General features: G+C 34.0%; 3 protein-coding genes across 3 annotated transcripts in view; 1 reads left to right on the top strand and 2 right to left on the bottom strand.

Annotated features, from left to right (window-relative positions):
• Nucleotides 1-791: 791 nt before the first annotated feature.
• On the bottom strand, nucleotides 792-9,255 carry LOC138333325 (Golgi phosphoprotein 3-like). The gene is made up of 3 exons (XM_069281630.1): nucleotides 8,968-9,255; nucleotides 5,958-6,204; nucleotides 792-5,161 (listed from the first exon to the last, which is right to left on the bottom strand). The coding sequence occupies exons 1-3, from the start codon at nucleotides 9,145-9,147 to the stop codon at nucleotides 4,737-4,739; spliced, it is 852 nt and encodes a 283-aa protein (XP_069137731.1). The 5' UTR covers nucleotides 9,148-9,255; the 3' UTR covers nucleotides 792-4,736.
• Nucleotides 9,256-9,837: 582 nt separating this feature from the next.
• On the top strand, nucleotides 9,838-16,787 carry LOC138333333 (cilia- and flagella-associated protein 161-like). The gene is made up of 7 exons (XM_069281645.1): nucleotides 9,838-9,996; nucleotides 11,623-11,712; nucleotides 12,680-12,918; nucleotides 13,704-13,788; nucleotides 14,574-14,732; nucleotides 15,565-15,638; nucleotides 16,116-16,787. Exons 1-7 carry the CDS (start codon nucleotides 9,925-9,927, stop codon nucleotides 16,255-16,257), a joined length of 861 nt encoding a protein of 286 aa, XP_069137746.1. The 5' UTR covers nucleotides 9,838-9,924; the 3' UTR covers nucleotides 16,258-16,787.
• A 1,619-nt stretch (nucleotides 16,788-18,406) lies between these two features.
• LOC138333330 (mucin-17-like) overlaps nucleotides 18,407-26,597 on the bottom strand; it is a 49,687-nt gene continuing 41,496 nt past the window's right edge. The window contains 3 exon segments of the mRNA XM_069281636.1: nucleotides 18,407-21,324; nucleotides 21,779-21,949; nucleotides 23,570-24,344. Coding sequence (XP_069137737.1) covers nucleotides 21,158-21,324; nucleotides 21,779-21,949; nucleotides 23,570-24,344 — 1,113 coding nt within the window. The 3' untranslated portion in view covers nucleotides 18,407-21,157.

The raw sequence follows: 26,597 nt of genomic DNA, 5'->3' as shown, positions 1-26,597 counted from the left end.
TTATTTTTTTTTTATTTCGAGAAGTGCCTTGATGTACCAGAAATGAAGTCTACAAAAGATTCACAGGCGACATCTAAATCATATAAAGATTGTTGTATGTACATTTAAGATTTTGCTATGGTAGTGAATTAAACTAAGTAACACAAGAGGCACCATGGGCCTGCATCTATCTACATACATTCTAAAACAGAGTATCATCTTTATCTCAACATTTCTCTTGTAAATTACGAAGATGACTAAATGTTATTTTTTCAGAGTTAACCATTTAACCTTAAAGATGCTCCACCGCCGACAGAGCATAAATAATATTCATCATTTGAACAATTATTGGTGTTGAATCGTGTATGTATATGCCTAATTAACACAAAAAATAATATGGAAATAATTTCTTTCGCCTTTGATGCATGCGCAATCAGTACTTCATTCCATATAGGATATAGTGCCACAGAATTTTTTCGGGATGCAATTAATTATTTTTCATATTTCTAACTTGAAATAAAATAAGAAGCTCGAACTTTTTCAATGGTGGTAATGGTGTAAAGTAAGTAATTTTTGTAACTAAAGAAAAATACTAAATCGTCTGCTCCTGTTTTTGATAGTGAAAAAATACCATTTGTCAGCGGTGGAGCATCTTTAAAAGTAAGTGAAGTTCTTTCATTTAAAGAAACTTGAAAATTGCTAAGAATGAAAATTTTATACTACATTTGTATATGCGAATGAAAGTCAAATATAAAGAGGATGATAATATTACCGAGGAGGCAGACAAGCCAAAAATCACACAAGACCGATCATATTTTAGAATGTGATTTATTCCAGCGTCACTATACAGAGTACAATGATTACCAGGCCTGTGTTGGTACTGTTATATATGTACCAGTGGAATAAATGTACCGTTTTATCAATACCCTCACAATAAAAATGTCGCATCTCATATAATAGTAATTATAATGATGGAAAAATTCTATGATTTTTTTTGTATTTTTTTATATAAAAACCAACATTATGATCATTCTTGGTAGATGCAAGTTTCCACCTAGTTATCTTAAACCATAGATTAAGCATGTCAAAACAAATTTTTTCCCTAAATCATAAGTATAATGAAAAGATTAGAATATATACACAATATGTACAAATATCATAACTTACTACATCTCCAAACTCTTTTGTGATTCTCACCAAACCATAAATAACCTCAATAACATCATCTATCATTGCTGGTGATTTTTTCCCATATATTTTTTTTTTTTTTTAAATTTTTTGTTTGTCTGATTTTTCATTTCATTTTTAGACTTTTAATAGTTTCTTAACATGTAAATATACTGGAGAATACTTAAGCCAGTTCTTCCTATGCCAGATAATTATAATATTAAATCAAACTTGCAGTAAAACACATTTACAACAAACATATAAAAGCCCTTTCATTCCATCCATACACTATCAAATCTAATGATTTGAATATATAATTCCCAATGTAGTAAAAGATATGACAACCACACCAGAATAACTACTTTGTGACCTAATCGTCGCCGTCATTGTAAATGTGCTTTAGTGTGAATTTTTTCTCTATGAAAGTTGCGGAAAGAACAAGGATAGCTAAATATGCTAGATGAATACTGATAAGATAAGGACTTTTTCTATCACAAATACAATCATACTGCGATTTTAATATTTCACAAGGGGTTTGATTGAAGTGACCAAATTTTACTTTTTATATATAACATTTATCATTGGAAGTTGTTTACTTCATTCCTAATGTTAACTTTAGTAACAGCATTACTTCAGGAAACATCCGAGTTCACTTTCACATAGCCTTTCATTCTAAAACTAGACAATGCACAAAGCCAAGCTACAGTGTGTTCATCTAAACACAAATAAAACAAAGGTAAATTTTCAATTATTAAACCACTCTCGTTCAAAACCAAGGAAACTTAACAGTGATGATCAATACTCTATCAGTACAGAGATCAGTGACAGTTGTAAACAAATACTGGGACCAGAAGTTTAAACCCCCTGACAGACTTATCTATATTGATACATCAGACTATTGCTTCTATGCGTATTACAGAGTTCTCTCCCTTACAGGCTGGTATCACGCGACATCTTTTCTTAGGGAGCTAAAATGACATCATTGTCCCTTAAAAATAAGATGTCACAGATTCACACATGAAAACAAAACATAACAATAAGTACCTACTCGTAAGGGCAGGTAACTCTGTAATATGCAATTACAGATTGGGTTACCAACATCAGAATTTCTGTGGTCACATTAAGAAGAAAACAAATAATAAATTTTTTTGTTATCCCAGCATTAACAACAACCAACAATGACGTCACAGATTACAAATCAAAACAAACAAAAATAAATATTATATATATGTAGGACTTGGTCTTGGGTAGTAGCACTTGTAATATATATTAATGAATTTCAATTTTTATAATATCTATATATAGTCTTTAATGTTTTAAAATTGAAGCCACACCAAAAACTGGTAATGGGTGAACAACTTCACATTCATATAAGGGGACAGCAATAGAGGTTTTGGAGAAAGTTGATCTTCCCCCATCATTTATCAATAACATAATGGTATTAAAATGCATCCCTACCTCTTATCAAAGTGTTCAAACTACATAAAGAGTATAATGAAATTCATGGAGCTGTAAATGGATTTCTTTTGGGTAGTTTTGTGTATAGAGTATTTTTTTTTTAAATGTTTTTTTTTCTGCAAATACTTTACTTTTATTAACACACTTTCAAAAAATAAATTGGGCCTATCTACATTAAGACAGTTTCTACATTTTAAGAAAAAGAACCTCCTGATGTTTTTCCAACATGACAGGGGGGGATTTAATAAACTCAACAATACTGACTACATATGTACTTTTGAAACTAACATAAGCAAGATGTTGTGATTACTAGTAAACAGCTCATCAATAAGAGGTAAAGGCAAAATGAATGTAATGTTAGTAATTGTACAAAAACTCAACTTGTACAGGTGGTATACAATGCACTAAATATAACACTTACGAGATTTTAACGGTATATAAATGCATGAAAAGATGTTAAAAAAGAACTCGTGCTGCTGTGAATATTAAAGATCTAAAACACAGACTCTAAACAAACTACAACCAGACATGAAATCCCATACACATGATTCAATACAAAATATAGTTGCGATTCACACCTTGGATCTGATGATACGGCCTACCAGATTTAATGGACAAGTTTGATGATTATAAGGGATTCTCGGAAACTGTATTATATTTGAATGATGTATCATGTACATTTGATACAAGATGAAAAAACTGACCGATACAGAAATGCCAAAATCATTGTATTAAGATCATGCACATATTATATACCGGGTTCACACCGAGAAAAATATAGAGACAAATAGATTATAAAAGGCTGGAGGGCTAGTACAGAAATATCCGAGTATACCACTACCCCCAGAGATATGCAAATCTACACAGCTAATATGAAATGATGATATTTGATAGGTATCTACAGGGGTGTTACAGTAGACAAGGAAAGCTAGACAGGAATGTTTAATATTTCTGATGATTAAATGGGCATTATAACTAGTCACACACACAAAGTTGTTAACTAACTAAAGGTAAAACTGAATTACAAGTAAAATAGTGGCTCAAGGAAACAAATCTGAAAATGATTTAAACAAACTTCAAACTTGTGCATTATATCTATTTTCATTGAAGAAATATTTATATACAACTGTTCCCTAAAGATGAATTTCAAGGATTCTAGTGCAAGTGGCTCCAGTTGGTATATGTAATGCAATAATATATAAAACACATTAAACTCCAAACTGAAATCTTTTGCATGTTGTAAATAGCATGAAATATGATGTATATTTTATATTTTGAAATTCTTATGGTGATCATAGATGACCGTTTATAAATCATTATGTATTCTGTTCATATACGGATATGTTACATATCATAATACATAACTAGGTACCATTTTGAATTTTATGTTCAATGCATGCAATATGTGAGAACTTCTTTATGACTAAAATCAATGAACAAATATTAACTATAAACCCTTAATATTCCAAACTGTAAACCAATTTGTTTTCACAGCGACTTTAGGTTACATGCTTCGGCTGTTTCTGTGCTTGTCATATTATCAGGGCGATTGTTTTTCACGATTTCTGATCATCCACAAAAATGAAACGCACAAGAAATAAGTTGGTTTATAGTGTAATCATGTACAACATTGCAAAAAGACTACTTAACAGAAAAAAAATGTCAACCAGAACCTTTGAAAAAATCAATCTCTTGTATGAAACCACAGATATTATCTAACTTGTTGAAACACTTTCTCTTTTACTATCTTTTTCCGTTAGAATAATTCAATATTAAGAATATGTTTTTTGACAACAGATCAGAAACTTCTCGTTATTTCTAGCTGGTAAGAGAACTTTAAGATTGACCACTGTAGTTAAAGGACCTAATATCTTGATCTGTTTCCTGATTTTAAAGAGTGACTTTCCTGGCTACAAGGAGCTGAGTATCTCAAGCTTCTAATCTAACACAACCAATGTTAACAGCATGACTTATTGTGTTATACACATTATCAGTTCCCTAGTAGTAAATATAATGTTGTTATATATATAATGTGTATCAGAAATGGTCACTCCAGAAGCATCCAGTCTTCATACTTGCAAGAAAGCAACAGTGATCCCACTATGTGTAATTATAAGGCTACAAATAATCTGTCATTTACTGAAAGCTGCGATCACAGCCCATACAAGCTCATTGGTCCCCTCTTTCATACTTTCATTTTCAAAGTCCAAATCTAGTAGCTCACGCACGCGCTTCATTGCAATTTCATAATCATCATCGGACAACGGTGCAAATGCATTTTCAAGAACGTCTGAAGCATGTGCAAGGTAGATCAAAGAAAGAAGTCGGCGATCCATTCTATGGGCGTCGTTGGTCCAGCGACTAAGGACAGCATCCTGAACCTTCTTGATTAGTTTCTGTTTTACCCCTGAGTCAGTGAGGGGGTGCGTGGTCATGTCAAACAGAAGGAAGTTTTGTTTTTCAGTAGAACATACACCCTTTTCTACCAGATTTTTGGCCAGCCTCTCTCGAACGTTCCTAAGCTGGTATCGCAGTTTCAAAGGATTCCAAGTTTCTCCTGAAAGATAACATATACTATATGTACTTTTGTATTATATATTCAAATTGTTCTGATAACTGTGGGCTGTACCATATTTATTTATCTATTAGGTTTTCAAGTTTGAAAAGCCTCCGGTTGACCAACAAAAATATTTCACTATGGTTGAGACGGTTGACCAACAAAAATATTTCACTAGGGTTGAGATATCTTGACAAACCCATGTAATTATAACTTGAATTGAATTTATGACTAGTTTTTTTGTTTTGTTTGCTATGCTCAACTTTATGCTGTTTTTGATGCTAAACTGAGGTATTGATTGCTGTATTCTGTCATGTTTTGCTTTAAAATCATAAATATTGTCTAAACATAATTGAGGAAACCCACAGAATTGTCACTTGTTTTAACCATGAGAGAGTTATTTTTTAACTTATCAATCCATAGGGTACGACTGATTATATATGCTAATTAACCTCTAGAACAGAATGTTTGGGCAAAACAATGGCAATATCAATATTGATGTGCAATCTACAAACCAATGTTCAAATCGCAGTGAGAACACTATTTTAAGACTTCTATCTCAACTTCTTATAAGGGAGAAAAATAATCATTCCCTACCTTGAGCGTGTGTGACCGGTACGTATAACCTTGACCCTTATTTTGCGGGTGCACCCTCAAGGTCGGGAAAGATTCTATTAATCACTATCTATCTATCTACAGGAGATGATACCTCTGTGATATTACAGTAAATGATATAAAACATCAATGTATGATATATCCCATAGAAGTAAAATTACATTATCTACAAAAAGCATACCACTTAAATATTCAATCCAGCTTTGCACAGTTTCTGGGGGTTCAGTCTCCTTGACATGTCTCAGTGCTTCATCCAATAAGACGTCACCAGTTGGGTTATTATTACGACACAATATTTTTCTGTTTAAAAGACTCCGTCTCCTCATTCCAGCTTTTTCCAACTCCACTCGTCCTCTCAGGGCCAATTCTATTAATATACATCCTCTCAATCCAGAAGATATGCAGTCGTTCCAAAAGGATGTGTACCCCTAGGAAAAGACAGAATAAACATCAACTTTTTGCTAAGAAATTTACAAAGTTTAATACAGGGCTTTTGAGATACCAAAAACATGTGGGTGAAGATTTACTGTCGATTAGTTACACCTTATGATGATAGTGACATTAACTTTTAACATGATTCTTTTGATGTCACAATTGCAATCAATGAAGGGACTTATTGACAGTAAATTGTACTTTAATCACATTATTTTGGTATCCCAGACCACGGGGACCCATATAAGTTGTGTAAACAAATTAATGGGGTTCCAGGTATAAGTTTGTGCTATGTTGCTAGTAATATGAACAGATCAATTATGACACATAAAATATAAATAACATGCTGTATTAGGGAAATAATTCATTGTTGGTTTCATTTCAATAAATTCTATTAGATGAAAATGTTCATATAAATGGACGAGATAACAGGCTAAGCCTATATACTGGTAAATCTTCTCCATAGTGGTGTATAGAGCTGGGACGATAGTGATTGTACAATCCGATACATATCACGATACCTCATGATCACCTACCATCCGATACATATAACAATACTTTATTTATTTAAATGGGATTGTCAAAGCAATGAACCACTTCAATGGATGTACAATCTGATTAAAACACAGATCCTTATAACCACTCCGTTCAATAGAGGATCTGACAATATCCCATAAGGGGTCACGTCCAGATGACCTTTATACCACGTGTTTTAGAGCAAATGCAGTTTCTACACCTTACAACATCAATTGAAAAGTCTTTTCGCCCCAGTATACTTATACAATTAGCTTTGTTGTGTTTTCGGGCGAGATGACTACATACCCGAAAATAATTTGGACAGCTTTTTCAAACTATTTCGTCCCCAGTCAAGATTCTGGCAGTGCCAATTTGATTGGCCATTTCAAAAGGTCATTTTGACGTGACCCCTAAAGGGATGTTCTCAGATCCTCTTATCCAACGTAGTGATAATAAGGATCTGTATTTTAATCAGATTGATGGATGTAATTTAAAAAAAAAATTTGAACACCAACTAATTTTAACAGAGAGTTCTATATTGACACAGATTAGAAATTCTGTTTTAGGAAATAAGTCTGTCCACAGTGTCAGGACATAAAGCACTGCTAGTACTAGCGGTTACTGTATGTCACCGGTAGTGCTTGCAGCGAAATCAAATCGTCCGTGTTGGCCATGCTTTTAAACACATATGGCACTGATTATGGAATCTCATATTTGCTTGGGCTAATATATATATATAACCATATTTACATTCATTGGAATGACCAATCAAACACTACCTAACACAGTGCTTGTATTCCCGGAAACGAGACTTACAACTACTATACTTTCACTTTCAGAATTTCGATCTTTCGGTATATGTTTACAGTTATTCTATTAGAAAATACAGTTTAATGGATTTTGAAGTGACAATATAGGATTGCTCTTTGTTTTTCACAACAATATAGCAGATCGATATCGTATCATAATTTGGTTCTGTCGAGCGATACTTGTATCGTGTTGAAGTGTACCATGATTCAACGATGCATTGGTGTACCGTACCCACCCTAGTAGTGTATTATAATCGAATTAATTAAAAGTAATTATCTTTCAAATTATATGAACATTAGCTGGTGAGTCCGTGCATGACCACCTTTTAGTAGCTTTATTTCATTAAATAAGTGTGGCAATAGATGTGCATTTTGTATGTAAATGAATTTATCCAACAATAATCAATCAATGTTTTTATAATACTAGGGTTTTTTTGTCACCCGGCCAGACTTTCTCCGCATGCATGACTGAATAAAATGAGAATTTTGAAAAGTTTCATTACTAATTTAGACAAGTATAATCCACCGTGCGTTTATCCTTGTAATATATGTGTTTATTAATTATAATATAATGCAAAACTTCAAAAGTTTAATTACAATGTTATCGAATTGTTGTTCAGTAAAAGAAAATTGTACGGGCTAGAAAAATTAAGGCATTAAAGATGCCCCACCGCCGACAGAGCATGAACAATACTCAGTCATCATTTGAACAATAACTGATTGTTTAATCATGTCCTATATTAACACAAATATACATATTATGTAAAATGATCTATTTTGCTTTGGATACATGCATAGTCAGTACTTCAATCCATATAAGGCATAGAGGATTTTTTTTTTTTTTTTTTTTGGGTCATTTGCTCATTTACAAAAGAAATATTAATTCCTTTTAAATATTAATTGCCACAAACGATAGATCTGACATGGTTGTCGTCTTGGTAGAGACTAATTTACTGTTTCAGCCAAATTTGGATATTGGATTCATTGAACAAAATAACCTACTTCGTTTCCACTGATCCCATTCCGATTGATTTTTTATGATGGTATCTTAGCCTATTCTACATAAACTGACGAGATCCAGACATCTGTAACCGGTATGTTAGACATCCAAAATACAAGTGGCAGATCTAGCTTCCATAAACTACAAACAAGTCTATTTAATAAGATACCGAGAGGCAAATAATCGCGAGGGTCCATAGTAGTTTCAAGAATATCGAATAACTGATATTGTACTTCATATCATCTGTAAAGGAAATTACCGAATACGATAAGTCAAATCAATGACGTCGACAATTTCCAAAATGTGCACTAGCTTCCTAGCTATTGAAGTGTGGTAAAAATGCAACTCATAGGCTATTGGGCTATTTAGACGGAATTTTAGCATGATTTTCCCATCAATTATGTGCTCGATTCAAAGTTGCCACTTGAACAGACCTCTCTATCTTTCAGCCCTAACAGCAAAACTTCTTCCAGTAAAGTGAGACGTGTTTCCTTCGAATCGTGATCTTCCTCTTCTTCTTTGTAATTATCATCTTCCCGGTGTTCCTTCCCACCTTCAGCTCCATGTGAAGATACAACCTTGCGCTGAACAAGGCCACTAGCCCTACTTGTCATTGTTGTCACAAAACTTTACTCTAGTTGTTGTATATTAGCAAGTTTTAATATCACCCCTACTTTCCGCTTTGCCAACAACAAATATGGCCGATGAAAATTTTATTGACGTATGCTCGCGATTCGGCGAGACTAAATGAAATGCACTAACGAGCTATACTTTATGTGCGAAAAACTTCATTTGTTTAAATATGACCTAAAAGGGAGTTTTCATCTGTCAAACAAGCAAATAGATAAAAAATAATGCGAAATTTAAGGAGAAGCAAGCATTGTTTAAATTGGAAAACGTTTTCGGTGACGGATAGGTTTACTATTTCAGCGGAATAATATTTTATCATGAACTTTTAAATTTTTAAAAATTTGTATCTATCATTACAAAGACTTATTGAAATATATAGAATCTTATTTTTTTGCTCTTCCATTAAGCCTTTATTGTGCCATTAAATGCATCTCCAAAACATTGTTAGTTTAATCCGGATTTTATTCACAGTTCTTTAGATGGGTTTTCATATTGTATTTGCCCATTCACCACAGACTCGCACATATTGTGAAATAAATTATTAGAAATAATTGATAAATCAGTAAATGGTTATCAAGTTTTCAATAAATTTCAATATTTTTCAGGAACAAAGTATATTTGTATTTCTTTATTTTATAAAGTATAATAAACATTACAGTATATTCACTGTTGGATTACAGTGTTGTCAAGGTAAACATCCATATTGCTCAGTAGGAAGCTGTGTGCAACTAGATTGTCCAGCTAGAAACTAAGCAAGCAGAATGAATAACGTCAGAACATATAACTCTTCTGTTCGAGTTGGAAATTGGAATGAAGACATCCAACTAGAAGAGGTAAATACTTCAATTTACGAAAGATTACCTACGAATTGTTAACCGGTTCGTTAACTTGCAAGTTCCACGTACGTTGACCGAATTTTACTCTGGTTTTATTTTGACATTCTTACCAGAGCAAAAATGATGCCAGATGCAATAATTGATGGTCCAGTCATTATGTATATCTTGACAGTAGACATTGAAACATCATTTTTCCCATTAGATTCAGTGCTTTTTCTTTGATTTTATTGGGGTTTACCATATTCAATACCAAAGAAATTTTACCTGGTAAAGAAAACATTCTGGATTTTCTTTTGATATAAATGATCTTATTTTTGTTTGTGTTCTGGTTTTTAAACTGTTCACGTATGGAACAAATACATGTATCAATATTAATATTTTCTCTGGTAGGTTCTTTAAGAATAGTAATAAAGTTCTGTTGCATTTTGTTTTTAAAATTACCATTTTGTTGTGTGTATGAATTGTACTAATATGAATTTAAGGCAAAGCCTCAGAAGAGCGCAGCTCCATGTCATGTAAATACAGGATTATATAACATCATAACTTTATATTGTTTACATTTTTCTACGAGATTAACAATAAAATATATTTCACCAAGGATTTATAAGTGAGAAGGATTCGTGTCTGTCTCTTTACACTACTAAACACCACGCGAGACGCTTATGAACCGGGAATAAAAACCGTTTTTCTCAACAAATACTTGTCTTATCGAGTCAAACGAAACACCAATGTAAAGTAAATGAAATTACACAACGTTTATAACTTGCTTTAAAGACGGAAGATTTAGAAGAAATGTCTTAAACTTTCGTTAAAAAAAACACGACCGCTCATGAAATGGCAGCACGCTTCAGAAAGTAAGACGGTAACCCTCGCACCCCCATGCTACATCAAAGGCTGCGGCGGCAGATATCAAAGGAAATCAGTCGTCGCCCAACGTCACGGTCAGTGCACAAACACAAAAGCGCCTGCGCTGTCTTTGCCCAAAACTCAGTGTGACTTATCCTTCTCATATACGTCCTTGATTTCACTGATATGCACAGGATATCAATAGTTGGAAAGAATTCGATATAATCCAAATGCAATAGTTCAATTTACTTTTCATCAGATGCGGAGAAAACTTGGAAATATGCCACACATGTTATCAAAAATACGCGGGAAACAGTGCCGTCATCTTTGGCGTCAGGTTTTGTGACGTCACTGCTGACGGTGCCGTGCGCTTGAGAACATACAGAGTACCCTATTATTATATTTGGCCAATACATTTGTTGCGTTGTTCTTGTATATATGTAAGTTAAAGTAATTTTAAAGCGTATCCCGATGACATGTTTCGTCTAGTACAGAAAATCTCAAATCTCGCCGTGCTGATAACGAGAATTAAAACATGGCTGCCTACATGGAGGCGCGAGACTTTTCCCGCGGGACACGATTTCAAAGTCCAAGGGGTACTGGAATGTATTGGAATCTATATGCTCACACACGTGTTATGGTTAGTAGAGCTTCGCTCTACGCGGCCTTCGGCCGCGCAGAGAGCTGCGCTCTTATAATTTGATATTCGATGATACTTATGTAGGCAGTGATATCAAATTAAACTCTTGATAATCAACTTCCAATGCTATTTTTTAGGATGCACTGAAGGAATTTCTAGAAAAAAGGGACAGAGGAGAACTACCATCTCAGAAGCGATCAAAATTGAAGGATATGCTCTTCAAACCAGTAAGAAAAAAATATTCAGTTGGAAATTTAAGATAATGTCAAAGACTGCATGTAAACTTCAAAATAAATCAAGGTTGAATGTGATTTTAAATTAATTTTTCATTTTCTAACCTTTAGGGTTGCAATGCAAGTTTTGATTTCAAAATTTGAATTGAAAATTGAAACAAATAGAAAATAGATTTGTCACAAATTATCTGTATAAATGTCAATTATTCCATTGGAAAAGATACAAAAAAAAAGAGATAATTCTTGATACATAATTATGATTAATTCTCATTTGTTTTCATGCTAAATCCAACTCTCTGATTGGCAGATTCTTTTTCTTCATATACTTTAAAGAAAAAATCTGAGAATAGCGCAAAAATCCGACGTATTCATGATGTCACAATAGAGACGTCGACGTTGCGTATTGATTTAGAAAAAAATAATCGGTTGGAAAATCAATAGAATCATACATTTAAATGTATTTTATGTTGTAAAGTAGTCTGAAAAATTAATTATAAGCATTGATGTGACTATTTTTTAACTTCATAGAGGTATGAAATAAATTTTGTTTGCAAACTTTTGTGAGAATCCGCTACATGGATTCACACAGTTTGCAAACAAAATTTCATTCATACCTCTATGAAGTTAAAAAAATAGTAACATCAATGCTTTAGTAAATAAACACAGGCAAATAACTTGCAAAGCTAAAGGCGTTTAGGGCATGCAATTACATTATACAGTCAAACCTGCCTTAGTGACCACCTTTAAATAAAGACCACTTATTAATAAGACTTTTTTCTTAGGGTCTCAAGTGGTCAATTTCAACACAATTTCACCTGTATATAAAAACCTCTTGGATATAAAGAGTATTTGTTTTTTTCAAAATCCCTTGGATGGTCTTTATAGACAGGTTTGGCTGTAGTGTTTTTTCATGGAAGTTAAAATTTTATACATTGTAATGTCTTGCTTTTATTTCCCTTAGGTTAGTCTGAGTATATCTAGAGATGGATGTGTACACTATGGGGATGTGGTAGCCCTGCAGTGTCTTGGAGCACAAGATCGTACCAACTACACAAACGATGGCCCTCGCGCTACATGTATGTTAACGACCACTCCCCAGGCCAGTAACCTCCTACAAATGACAAAGATGGAGGGCATCTGTGATGTATCGGGGAGCACAACGTTAGAGCCCAACCTTCGTAGCTCATTTGTAATTACAGGGTGAGTATAAGAGAAATTCACCATGTGTACTTACTTTTAAATTATTAAATTTTCATTGATTTAGATTCTCTTCATTGTAGAGTTATCTGCTCGTGTCAGCTTGAGGTTAAGAACTTTTGATTGATCAATACATATCAGTTTTTGTAAGAATACCTCCATGAGCATTTGTAAATTTAATATCATATACACAACCAATACTTGTTCAATACTCCAAATAACTCTACATTATGAAAAGACAGCCAGACTGTTGATGATTATAATAAGTCATTATAATTTGTAAATACCAACAAGTTTATGCCATCCGATAAATTACATTATAACATACTTTGCATAATCATATTAAGATCTTCATGCAAGAATTTAATCGTTATAAATACTAAAGATATATATCAGACATAATGATTCCATATTATCTTCTAATTTTGAACAAATCTTGGTAATAGCCAATAGCCAATGAAGCCCCTTGTCTCTGATTGACCCAAACTCGATACTCCAGGGGTTCCGATCACTTACGATCTCTACACCACTGAACTATCTCATAGTAAAACTGGAGACAACAGAACAGATAATTTAGTCCTTTGATGTACGTGTACATCACAAGAACCTTAACGGTACACTGTGGTTGACTATGGAAAGCTATGCAAGCCTATGATTAGTTCAGATGTTTCCCCTGAGCTGCCTTCAGTTTTACTATGAGATAGTCCAGGGGTTTAGAGATCATAAGTGATTGGAACCAGCCAATGAAGCACTCTGTCTCTGGTTGACCCTGTTATTGTTTGTTACAGCTGTGAACCTTACCAGGCCAAGGGTAACAAACTGTGTTATGGTGAGGACTTTTACCTGTGTACAATGGACGGTGAGGGTGGTAATGTAAGTAGATTTTAGAGATTTCCTTTGTAAAAGTTTTACCTCAAGCCGTTTTGAATTTTCTGTTCTGAATAAGTAGAGAAATTTTGTTTTTCCTTGTCTTCTTCCAAGGATGTTTTTGGGTGGCCTTTAATGGATACAATTTCCATATTATATCTACATTTACCAATTTTCCTTATCAACTATTGTCTGTTAATGACTCAAATTAGTTATATCAGAGGAATATTAAAATGATACAATAACTGTATATAACTATGTACAATACAGATACATATACCAAAGATCTTCATAACCAACTATAAAGTGTAGCATTCATTCATTCATTCATTTATTCATTTTCATTCATTCATTCATTCATTCATTCATTCATTCATTCATTCATTCATTCATTCATTCATTCATTCATTCATTCATTCATTCATTCATTCATTCATTCATTCATTCATTCATTCATTCATTCATTCATTCATTCATATATTCATTCATATATTCATTCATTCATTCAATTATCTGGGGCTTCTTTTAAGGTCAAACACCCTATTCAATGTTCTAATTTCTTGTTGTGTTCAGAAACCCTCATATTAAAGCACATGATCAGACCCTGTATATATGTGTATATTTCAGTGTATTTCATTTATTAATAAGGCAGTTACTAGTAAGCTTGTTGTGATATAAGTTTCTCCTTATGTTAATGACAGACTCATTTGGCATCTTTCAAAGTCACATTAAAATCTTTAATAATGAGCTCTGGTGTAAAATTATAAATGAGATGTATCATCTGATTACAGCTTTATCTACAAAGTGACAGAGCTACCCTTCAGAAGTCTGCCAGCCAGTCTCGTCACCAGGCTGTCACATTTGTTCCTAAACCATCCGCTCTCACAAAATGGAGGATGCTCTACTACGACCCACGAATGAGGATGGAGAATGAAGGTCTTCCTGTTCCAGTATGTATTCTGTTTTTGCATTTTATAGAGTTATCTCACCTTGTTGATAAGTATTCATTATGATCATCATTGATGTCACTATTTATTTCTGTTAGCAGGAATTTATGTTTCTTTTTTTTCAAATTATTATATGACATTGCACATACAAATGCATGATGTCACAACCTACCTTCAGGGCAGATAACTCTATAATATACAAATTAAAAATTATTTCCAATGGATTATGTAAAAAAAAAACTTCAATATTGTATTTTTGAGACAATCAATATATATTGGATCTTACATGAGTGTTCATTTCATATGAGATTTTATGAAACGATCGGGTCTAAGAAGTTTTAATTCTCAGCGAGCAAAAATAAAGCTTTGACATAAGTTTCATAAAATCTCATATGAAATGAACACAAAATTAAGATACTTTTTATCACGTAAGTGCAAATAACTACATAGCAAAGAATTTCACGTCAAAATGTATTCCGAAAATCCAGCAAAGGCAGCCATTTGGTTCCATCGTCATCGTAATCCTTACGTCACATTATTTATCCTGATGTCATTTTAATGTTTCTGTCTGATGTCACAATGAATTTCCATCCAATGAAAATCACTCCAGGTCATATTATACTAGTGACATATGCAAAAATATTACACAGGCGAAATCATTTGATATCAGGCTGATTATGTGATAAAATTATTTACTAATACACTGTACATATATATTTCAAGAAAAATAGTAAAATAAAATAAAAAATCTAGATATTTTAAAAGAAAAACGTAATAACCTTGCTCTAGTAGCTCATAGTTGTTGACTGATATGTTCCTTGTTTTCTTTGTCTAGGCTAACAGTATAGTAATCATGTGTCATAGAGTGACCAACCAGGACTTAGCTGTGGAGGAGAACTTTCAAATGAGGTGCGTGAAAAAATTAAAACAAAGAAAAAATAACCCAAAGAAAACTTAAACATACAAGCTCCTGGTGACTTCAGAACAATCTAGTTGTTTAAAGAGTTTTGACATTTATCTGAGCTTGAAAATCATGAAACTTTGATAACTATAATAATTTGAGGACAACATATTTTTTCTACGTCGGCCGGCATACCTTTCAGTTAGGTTCCTTTTAACAACCAGAGCCATTTAAGGATGTGCCAGGTTTAAATTGAGGGAAGCCAGAGTACCTTGAGAAAAACGACTGACCTGTGGTCAGTACCTGGACGCCTTAACCACTTGGCCACTACAGCCCTTTCAGTATACCTCTTGCAAATTTATTTGTAATTTTATTTTGTTTGTTTATAAATAAATCACACCAAGCATGTATTTTCCCCTAAATTAAAGCTGTATAAAGTACCATGCTTAGTATTGTATTTATTCATTGAAATCAATATTTTTCAGAACCCCATTCGGACACAGAGAGTATGAAATTTCTGCCCACACATTCCTAGATTCTCACCGAGCAGAAAAGGATGTAAACCGATGGATGGTATTGATGGGCGTACCTGGTGACGAGATTCGCCCGGTCGGCCCGGACTGCTAACATTATCATCATCCAGAATGATCAAAACATTTCACCTGTGATCATGTACACACTTTCAAGACTCTGGAATTATTTTAATGAAGTGCAAATAAGGAAGAAAAACTTTTACAAAAGGATCTAGCACAGTTTAGAAACTCAAACAAAAGAAGAACTTTTATGAATTGTGTTGATATTTAGTATTGCTTTATAGAATATACAATATGTTGATCATGGATACAGCCGTGTTGTATAGGATTAAATTAAAAGCTGAATGCCAAATACATTTGAATGTGTAACGAAGGAAAAGTGCCTCAGGTATTGCAATATCAATCATAATTGTAATTATTTTGAAAACCTTCTAAGTATTAGAAATGTTTCCGAAAAGTATTGTCACTATTCCAAAGGATTTCAGTAACCATGGTATTACAGTTAAGGACCGAAAAAAGATGTGATATGTACTATTAATTGTACACATTTTTTTTTTAATTTCATATTATATATGTAAATATTTGTAAAAATGTAAATTAACCTATATAAAACATATGAAAATATTCTTTGTTTGTTATTTTCCTTGACTTAAGTCCATTGGTGATGTGCTTTTGCCTTTTATATACATACTGATGGAAATTGCCATAGCGAAAGCTAGCAGTTTATCATTATTAATTGTTGCATTTCTTATAAAATTCATTTAGCAAGCATCTATTATAGAGACTAGTGAATAAAAGTCAAAATCTTAATGTATATTTACTGAACAATTATTTTTCATCTTGGTACTTTTCACGTCTTCTTTTGCCATCATAAACAGTTCCAGGTCATGAATATGTCTTTGGACCACTTGAAATGAATGAAATAAAGGATTTCTGTAAATCTGATTCCTACATGTTGAGATCCATTATGAATTACCCACCAGACACTTGTTTCAGAGTTCTGATGACTGGTTTCATAGTTTTGACAACTGGTTTCAGAGTGGTTGAGATGATTAAAAATGATAAAAGTTTTTTTGCTGTGTTACTCTCACAGCCAACTGCAATTTTCAGGATAAAGATATTAGACCAGTTAATGTCAGTTTTTGAGTGGAAAGCTACCAGAGCCTTAAACTTACCCTCTTCTACTTCTAGAATATGACATAGATCACTTGATTTGTAGTCTTCTATTTGTGGCAGCTCTTCCATCTACTGTGAAATCATTAATTTTCGTTGGGTTTTAATTTTCGTGGATTTCGTTATTTGACCAAAATCAAACGAATTTACGTCCCAACGAAAATTGTTCTTTTTTAATAAATGTATACGAATGTCATGTTAGTTTATGCATTCATTGGATGATTATATAAGTACCTAACTTCCTGCACGGCCTTCTCCACGATTTTAAATGTCAACAAAATTGTAAAATTTTTTAATCCACGAAAATTGAGCCCAACGAAAATAAATGATTTCACAGTATAAAGTCTTTTGAGAAGTCACTTCTCTTCTCAGAAGAATAAAAATCGAATCGGCCTCATGGATTTCAAGTGAATATCTTTTGATCTTTAAAAATGTAATTTCAAAGTTTAATAGTCAAATATATTAAAATTATCCTTGAAGACCCATTTTAGATGTACAAAATGTTTTGTAAAATTTGAAAGTGAAAATCCCTCTCTACCCGACATGAAAATTACACTCCCTTACAGATGCAGAATACACCTTGTGACCTATAGGTAGTGAAGTCACTTAATTAATTTTTGGGGTGGTCAGTGGTGCTTGTAAAATAAATATTTGCTTTGTATGTTTTAGACTTCATCAAGAAAAATTTGCCTCTTGGAATAGTCATTGTGTGTTAAAAAGACCTGTTTAAGTCATAATTTTCATGATTTATTAAATGATTTCGCAGTACTAATGAAATACTAAATTAGATGTATATGGCAGGTTGGTGTGCTGGGGTTGGTGGTCAGAGTTTTCCTCCACCATTAAAGCCTGGCACATCTCTAAATGACCCTGGTTGTTAAGACTATAATCAAACCAATCCAAACTTCAGATACAAGTACCTCAGCAGAACGTTGGTCATCTTTCAGGCCAAGAGACTCTTGTTTTCAAATTTGTGGTAGTCATCTATAACTTGATATTTTTTATGTAACTTATTGCTTTAGAATAAGAAAAAAATTAAAAAAATTAAAAGAACACACTGAAAATTTACAAGAAGAATAATGTTTTTATTCTTTGTGAAACATTTAGATCATTCAAAACTCACCAGGAATCAATTACAAATTTTCAATTATTGTAGAAAATTTACAAATCAATAAAATTAGCTTCAAACACACTTGAGGTATGGTTCGACATTTAATGGTGAGTTAAGAAGCCAAGGTTACACAACGAGTACAATTATAGGTAATTTATTTATACATGTCACTTGAGTATATTGGAGACGTAATAGTGAACACAATTACATACAAGGTATACATTTATATAGCAATAACGCACATGAAATACAAATTTTTTATATAGATCATCTAGATCTGAAAAATTATTGAAATTAATTTCAATTATCTTCAAATGTTCCATATATTACAATTTAACAATATCAATTTGAACAAATTTAAATGGTCAACTGCAATATATTACAATTTTAACAATTTTGATTATAATTTCTATTTACAAACAATAACAAGGAAATGTTTACTCCCTATAGGGAAGTAAAGGATTATCCAGTGTACAGATATTAACACATAATGTACAAAATTATTTTTTCTTGCTGTACTTACACAATAAACTTACAGAAATTAAAAAAAAACAATTGTGTTTGTACATTGTAATATCTTTTTTTTCCATTCCTACTTAATTTAGGATAAAAAATCCCAGGCCAGACATTGTACACTGAACTTGTGCCACAAGTCCAGGAGAAAGGATATCCTATGGAGAGGCAGTTAGAAAGTATATACATGTAATTGTATACTGACAAATTTTTACTTTAATTAACAAACCCTTTCATGCAATCTTTGCTAATAAATATAAAGGTAATCATAAGTTACAACTCTCATCAGCTATATCCACTTTATTTCATATGCAAGATTATCTTTCAAAATTGTACCTTTATAACCTGTAACATTGTTATGGAGTAATACGGATCTACCTATCTTTATCAAATATACAACAACTATTCACTACAAACTAAATTATACATTACAAGTTATACCCGATAGTGAATTTAGTTTGATTATTTTACATTTCACTCAAGTCAGTAATTATTATTATAGAAGGGAGATAACTCTTCAGATTTGAGACAATAGATATATGTATATTTCTCGTTCTCCGGTCATTCTACATCATATGACAGAATAAGTTACAAGATATATGTAGATACAATGTAACAAAACCAATGCTTCATATCTATGGCAAAAATTAATTTTCCAGTATTATGAAACGGATGAATTTCTTGTTGTATCATCAAGTTAGATTAATATGATTCAATACCAATCACACAAGGACAATGTGAAATATAACTAACACTTCATCTTATAAAGTGAACATTATCATCACACATCTTTTCTCAATTACTGGATAAATGGTCCTCATCAACTCTGAAATATTACTGATACATGTTTAACAAAATTATATCAAACCAGAAATATATCACTTACAGCATTAATATTGACGTTCACTCTTTCTAAGTCAAACAAAACGTTACAGAGTACAAGTATCCACAAGTCCATGTCTTTTATATATAAGAGGTATACAGTCAGGCTTGTTTTCTACATACTGTATTCGCCCTAATAAGCCCCCATCCCTCTTTATGAGGCCTCAATTTCAATTGCCCAGGCATAAAGAAAGACCAAAACTACACAAAACTGTATAGAATTGCAATAATTTTGTCTTATTAGCACCTTTTCATTTTTTCAATTTATTAAATGCTCTGGGCGCTTATTGGGTCGCACATGGTTTAAAATTATGAACAGAAAGCTTGCCACTCCCTTCAGCAAATCAAATTCTTAGATAGCCATAGCCATCTTTGATTTCAAACGAATCACAAGACTTGTACATTCTGGTGTGCTTTTTAGCAATGAAGAGAGAATATAAGGAGAACATCCTCACCCCCGCCCCTTGACAATAATAATAATATTAAAAAATGTTATGGTATATGGTATATGGCTTTTCTATATAAGCAATTAGAGGCTATAGAGTTTATACATAATAACTAAGTTACATACACTCTACTTATATTGCACACACAAAAAAGCGTTTCTGGCCAATCAAGATATAAAAAGTGTATATATATTTACTGAATGATGAAACTACAACAGCATAAATATGCAAAGGTGTATAGTACTATCATTCTGATAAAGATTAAATAATTTTGATATTAAATATTGCATAGATATTGTCTTTTCTGTGGCATTGTCTCCTTTTCTGTCTTTGTTTTGCATATTACAGAGTTATCTTCCTTTAACAGTTGGTATTGATTGTTACATTATGTGCTGACATTCCTCTGAAGAATATGACATTTTGCTCTTATGATGTAACAATCGATGCCTACAACTCCATAAAATACAAGACAAAACATCTGATCCATCAGGTTTACACGTAGTCATTAAAATGATTTAAGGAGTAGATTTACCTCCAATTCAAAATCATATTTTATCCCTACACACATCTCACAATCTAAACAAAGTTGGGCTGGTAGACTATCATGAATGTTGCATTTATAGTCAAGAAAAGTCACTTTACTTCTGATCAGTATGAGATAATGGTTATAATCAAATCTACATTATGCTTTTAATTCAATAGCCTTTAAAATTATTGTCCATTCTGTGAAAACTGTTTCTCCTGAGTCCTTAAATCACATAACTGATAATTATGAGGAGACCATTCTGTGACCCTGTGACCCTTGCCAGATTGCTGCCAATAATTCGCCTTATCCTTGTGATCCATCACTGCTGGGTTTTTCTCTTGCATTATAGCTCAACTTTCCTTCTCCAGATCTTGATTCTAACCTCGCCCTCATCCAAAAATTTCAGGTGTTGCCAGGCCTCCGAGTGCCTCATCTGAGTGATGTCCTCTCCATTCACCTCGCGGATTTCATCCTTGACCTTCAACTGACCACACTTCTCAGCTGGTCCATCTAATCAAACATAAACATACATCAGTAATTTCACTTTCACAGGGAAAATATCTTTAGGTCGATTTCAGATGAATTTTAGGTCAAGCTCTTTTCAGGTGAAATTGACCTGAATATATTTTGCCTTTGTACAGATGAATATTGATTTGTTTTGAGAGCAATCATGTATCCTTATAGTCCTTCCCCTTACAATGTAAAGACAGGTGGAACTGGTACACTAGCTCAACTTAAATATTTTAAAATGGTATGTTTAACAGTGGATCTTCTGGTCTTATTGATACACATGACCTAAATGTGTCTCTAAAACAAGACATCAGAACTCAAGCCATTAATTAATAAAAGTGTAGTGTTCTAAATATACAGTATAAAGAATCTATCATTCATAAAACTTGAATAAGACTGTAACTTTCAGAGGGACTGATACTTCAGTTAGACAAAACTAACAAAATATCCCTACTTTTAATGATCCTCCGAATGGTGAGGGGCATGTCGCCCCTGGGTGAGGCCTTTCCCCCCTCGATAAGGAAGCCCAGCCCAGTCACGCCCTTAGTCATGATCACGTCAAACTCCTCTTTGTCTGCATCATCTATAGGGTCATCAAATACTGGCATTTCATAAGTGAAGGGCTCTGAAAGTAGAGGTTTATATAATTATATAGCAGTCAATAATTCCATTGTTTTAAAACATTTTAGTGTTCTGTACCAGAGAAAACACAAGGAAATAATTAGATAACATGAAAAACAGGTTGTACATGTATGTAGAACATCTTCAGATGTCAAGGGATTTATTCAGTTGCATTACCAGATTTAAGATGCAATGCACTGTCTATTGTGAAAGGTCACTTATCTTAGGAGAATATTCTCTCTCACTGCCTCATAAATAGAGAATACATGATTAGTATCTTACAATACAAGGTTTATTTTGGTGTGAGACTCAGAGAAGCCGAGATGACGAGGCTTTTGCCAAATCATTTCGGCTTTCCGTATCAAGCACCAAAATAAAACTTGTATTGTAAGATACTAACCATGTATTCTGTTTATCCTGTAAGTGTTATGTCATTCAAAATAAAGCAAATTGCCAGTTATTTGTTTGGTTTCGGCAAGATGATTCTTTGATGTGCAGGAATAGATTCATTCACTAAACTGAATGAGAGTGTACTCCTTTTTGCTACTGTGGGAAATATATAAGCACCTTCACAAACAGTACCAGTAATTCTGTTCAGTGTGTAATGTCACTGAAACAATCAGGAAATACTGAAAAAACCCAATAATTATCCATCAAAGAATTACTTTACAATATATACCTTTGCCATGAGCCAAGAAAAGACGACACCAACACAAAAGATTTTCGATATGGTAAAAAAGACGTCATTCCGGTGAATGTTACATCACTTTTTAGCAAGACTCAATAATGTTTCATTCCCCAGAAGGTTATAGTTTGGGGTCAAGTTAGAAAATGTTCCGTCAGATTTGGAACAAATTCATGTGATTGTATTGACTGATAAATAATTTTGTATTGATGGAAAAAGCACAAGTTCATCCGGCAGTAATTATCCGTCAGTATGCGCGGTAGTTGCAGGATAAAAGAGCTTAGGGGAATATTCTCTCTGACTGCTTCAAAAAAGGTCACATGAGCTTGGAGAATATTCTCTCTCACTGTCTTATAAAAGGTTACATGAGTTTGGAGAATATTCTCTCTCATTGTCTTATAAAAGGTCACATGAGTTTGGAGAATATTCTCTCTCATTGTCTTATAAAAGGTCACATGAGTTTGGAGAATATTCTTTCTTAATGTCTTATAAAAGGTCACATGAGTTTGGAGAATATTCTCTCTCATTGTCTTATAAAAAAGGTCACATGAGTTTGGAGAAATTCTCTCTCATTGTCTTATAAAAGGTCACATGAGCTTGGAGAATATTCTCTCTAATTGTCTTATAAAAGGTCACATGAGTTTGGAGAATATTCTCTCTCATTGTCTTATAAAAGGTCACATGAGTTTGGAGAATATTCTCTCTCACTGTTTCATAATAGGTCACAATCATCACGTTCTTACTTTTGTTGAGACCAATATGATGGCACATTAAGTAGTTATATAAATTATCCAAAAATGGAGAGAGGAGAATGCAAGATCTGCAAAAAGCCATACTTACCAAACCAAGGTAGTTACCTACTTAATTGTATCTTACAGATAAAGTTTGTTTGAAGAATATTACTCTAGCTTTGTATTTGATAACCTATCATGTACAAACCTCGCTTAGTTGTTTTGACCTTTGGTTGTGGGGCAGTGGCAACTTCTGGTGGCAGTATAGTGGTGACCTCTGGTGGCACTGTGACCTTTGGTGGTGGCGAGCTCCGGACCTTTGGAGGTGGCGAGATGGGAACCTCTGGTGTGGAGGAGGTGGTGACCTCTGGTTGCAGAGAGGTGGCAACTTCTAGTGGAGGAGAGGTGGCAACATCTGGTGGCGGAGAGGTGATGACCTCTGGTGGGGGAGAGGTTGAAATCTTTGGTGGTGAGGAGGTGGGGACCTCCAATGACTGAGAAAGGTCAATCTCGGGTGGTGGTAAGGACTGCACCTCTGTTGGTGGTAGGCTAGTGATTTGTGGTGGTGGAGATGTAGGGATCTGTGGTGGAGGTAAGCTGTCGATCTCTGGTGGGGTCAAGTCATTGACCTCAGTAGCTGGGTCAACCACAATAACTTCGGACATTTTGACATCCATATCCTTACTCTCTATCTGGTCATCATTTCCAAGGTCATCAGGTACAACAGCATTTCGAATCTCCTGTTCAGGATCTGGTACTACTTGTTCACAAGGATTTGCTGCATCCACAAACTCAGACATATTTAACCTGTCAGATTTAGATACTACCAGTACAACATGGGAGGAGTTGGTGTTGTTTAAATTGTCCATAACCTCCTCCATTTGACCAGCAGTAACTGACTCCCCATTGGCTGACAGTAGTACATCACCGGCCACAATACGGCCATCCTTCCCTGCCAGGCTGTCACTGTCAACACTGGACACCTAACAATAATACCGTATGAACTCATTAGTTTTATTATCACTACATGTATTTCCATACAAAATTATGATATCAACACATATACTTACTGCCTAAACAGACTATTTTTTAAAATAAAAACTACCAAGTAAAACCTTTTATTATTTCATCATAGTTGATATCATGTTTTTACAGAATAATTAAAAAAGAAAATCTTGTCAATTTTTTTCATTAATAAAGTTGTGCTAAGAATGCAGACAATTTCAGTTAAATAAAATCAGTGGCTAATTATCAATTCTGAAAAGTTTTAAATGATATCTTATTGAAGGAATACACCTTGAAGTAGATTGAACATATCCATATCAACCCAACATACAAATATTCAAGACATAGCTTACCAACAAGATTATAATAGAAAAAAACCACAATATAAATAGCATAATAAGAGATGAACCCCAAAATGGTTTTTTTAATGTCTTGAGTACGTTATGCAAGCCAGGTTTTCACTGTTCTGGTGAACTTGCTTGTCAGTGTTTCTGAGTGTCGATGTACCTTAGTGTTAGTGTAAGTGTTGGTGTACCTATCAGTGTTTCTGAGTGTCGGTGTACCTATCAGTGTTTCTGAGTGTCGGTGTACCTATCAGTGTTTCTGAGTGTTGGTGTACCTATCAGTGTTTCTGAGTGTTGGTGTACCTATCAGTGTTTCTGAGTGTTGGTGTACCTATCAGTGTTTCTGAGTGTCGGTGTACCTATCAGTGTTTCTGAGTGTTGGTGTATCTATCAGTGTTTTTGAGTGTGGTGTACCTATCAGTGTTTCTGAGTGTTGATGTACCTATCAGTGTTTCTGGGTGTTGGTGTACCTTTCAGTGTTTCTGAGTGTCGGTGTACCTATCAGTGTTTCTGAGTGTTGGTGTATCTATCAGTGTTTCTGGGTGTTGGTGTACTATCTATCAGTGTTTCTGGGTGTTGGTGTACCTTTCAGTGTTTCTGAGTGTTGGTGTATCTATCAGTGTTTCTGAGTGTTGGTGTAACTATCAGTGTTTCTGGGTGTTGGTGCACCTATCAGTGTTTCTGAGTGTTGGTGTATCTATCAGTGTTTCTGAGTGTTGCTGTACCTATCAGTGTTTCTGGGTGTTGGTGTATCTATCAGTGTTTCTGGGTGTTGGTGTATCTATCAGTGTTTCTGGGTGTTGGTGTACCTATCAGTGTTTCTGAGTGTTGGTGTATCTATCAGTGTTACTGAGTGTTGGTGTATCTATCAGTGTTTTTGTTGGTGTATCTATCAGTGTTTCTGGGTGTCGGTGTACCTATCGGTTTCTGAGTGTTGATGTACCTATCAGTGTTTCTGGGTGTTGGTGTATCTATCAGTGTTTCTGGGTGTTGGTGTACCTTTCAGTGTTTCTGAGTGTTGGTGTATCTATCAGTGTTTCTGAGTGTTGGTGTAACTATCAGTGTTTCTGAGTGTTGGTGTATCTATCAGTGTTTCTGAGTGTTGCTGTACCGACGTGTCAGTGTATATGAGTGTTGGTGTACCTATCAGTGTTTCTGAGTGTTGGTGGACCTATCAGTGTGTTTCTGAGTGTTGGTGGACCTATCAGTGTTTCTGAGTGTCGGTGTACCTATCAGTGTTTCTGAGTGTTTGTGTACCTAAGTGTCGGTGTTTCTGAGTGTTGGTGTACCTATCAGTGTTTCTGAGTGTTGGTGTATCTATCAGTGTTTCTGAGTGTTGGTGTATCTATCAGTGTTTTCTGAGTGTTGGTGTACCTTAGTGTCAGTGTTTCTGAGTGTTGGTGGACCTTTCAGTGTTTCTGAGTGTCGGTGTACCTATCAGTGTGTCTAAATGTCGGTATCCTAGCTATGTGTTAGTGTTTCTGAGTGTTGGTGGACCTATCAGTGTTTCTGAGTGTCGGTGTACCTATCAGTGTTTCTGAGTGTCGGTGTACCTATCAGTGTTTCTGAGTGTTGGTGTACCTATCAGTGTTTCTGAGTGTTGGTGTACCTTTCAGTGTTTCTGAGTGTCGGTGTACCTATCAGTGTGTCTAAATGTCGGTATCCTAGCTATGTGTTAGTGTTTCTGAGTGTTGGTGGACCTATCAGTGTTTCTGAGTGTTTGTGTACCTATCAGTGTTTCTGAGTGTTGGTGTACCTAAGTGTCAGTGTTTCTGAGTGTTGGTGTACCTAATCAGTGTTTCTGGGTGTTGGTGTATCTAAGTGTCAGTGTTTCTGAGTGTTGGTGTACCTAAGTGTAAGTGTTTCTGAGTGTTGGTGTACCTATCA

The sequence above is a fragment of the Argopecten irradians genome, chromosome 10, assembly GCF_041381155.1.
Source record: "Argopecten irradians isolate NY chromosome 10, Ai_NY, whole genome shotgun sequence".
NCBI lineage: Eukaryota > Metazoa > Mollusca > Bivalvia > Pectinida > Pectinidae > Argopecten > Argopecten irradians.
Note: the sequence above shows the minus strand (reverse complement) of the source record. Positions and strands in the feature narration are given on the sequence as shown.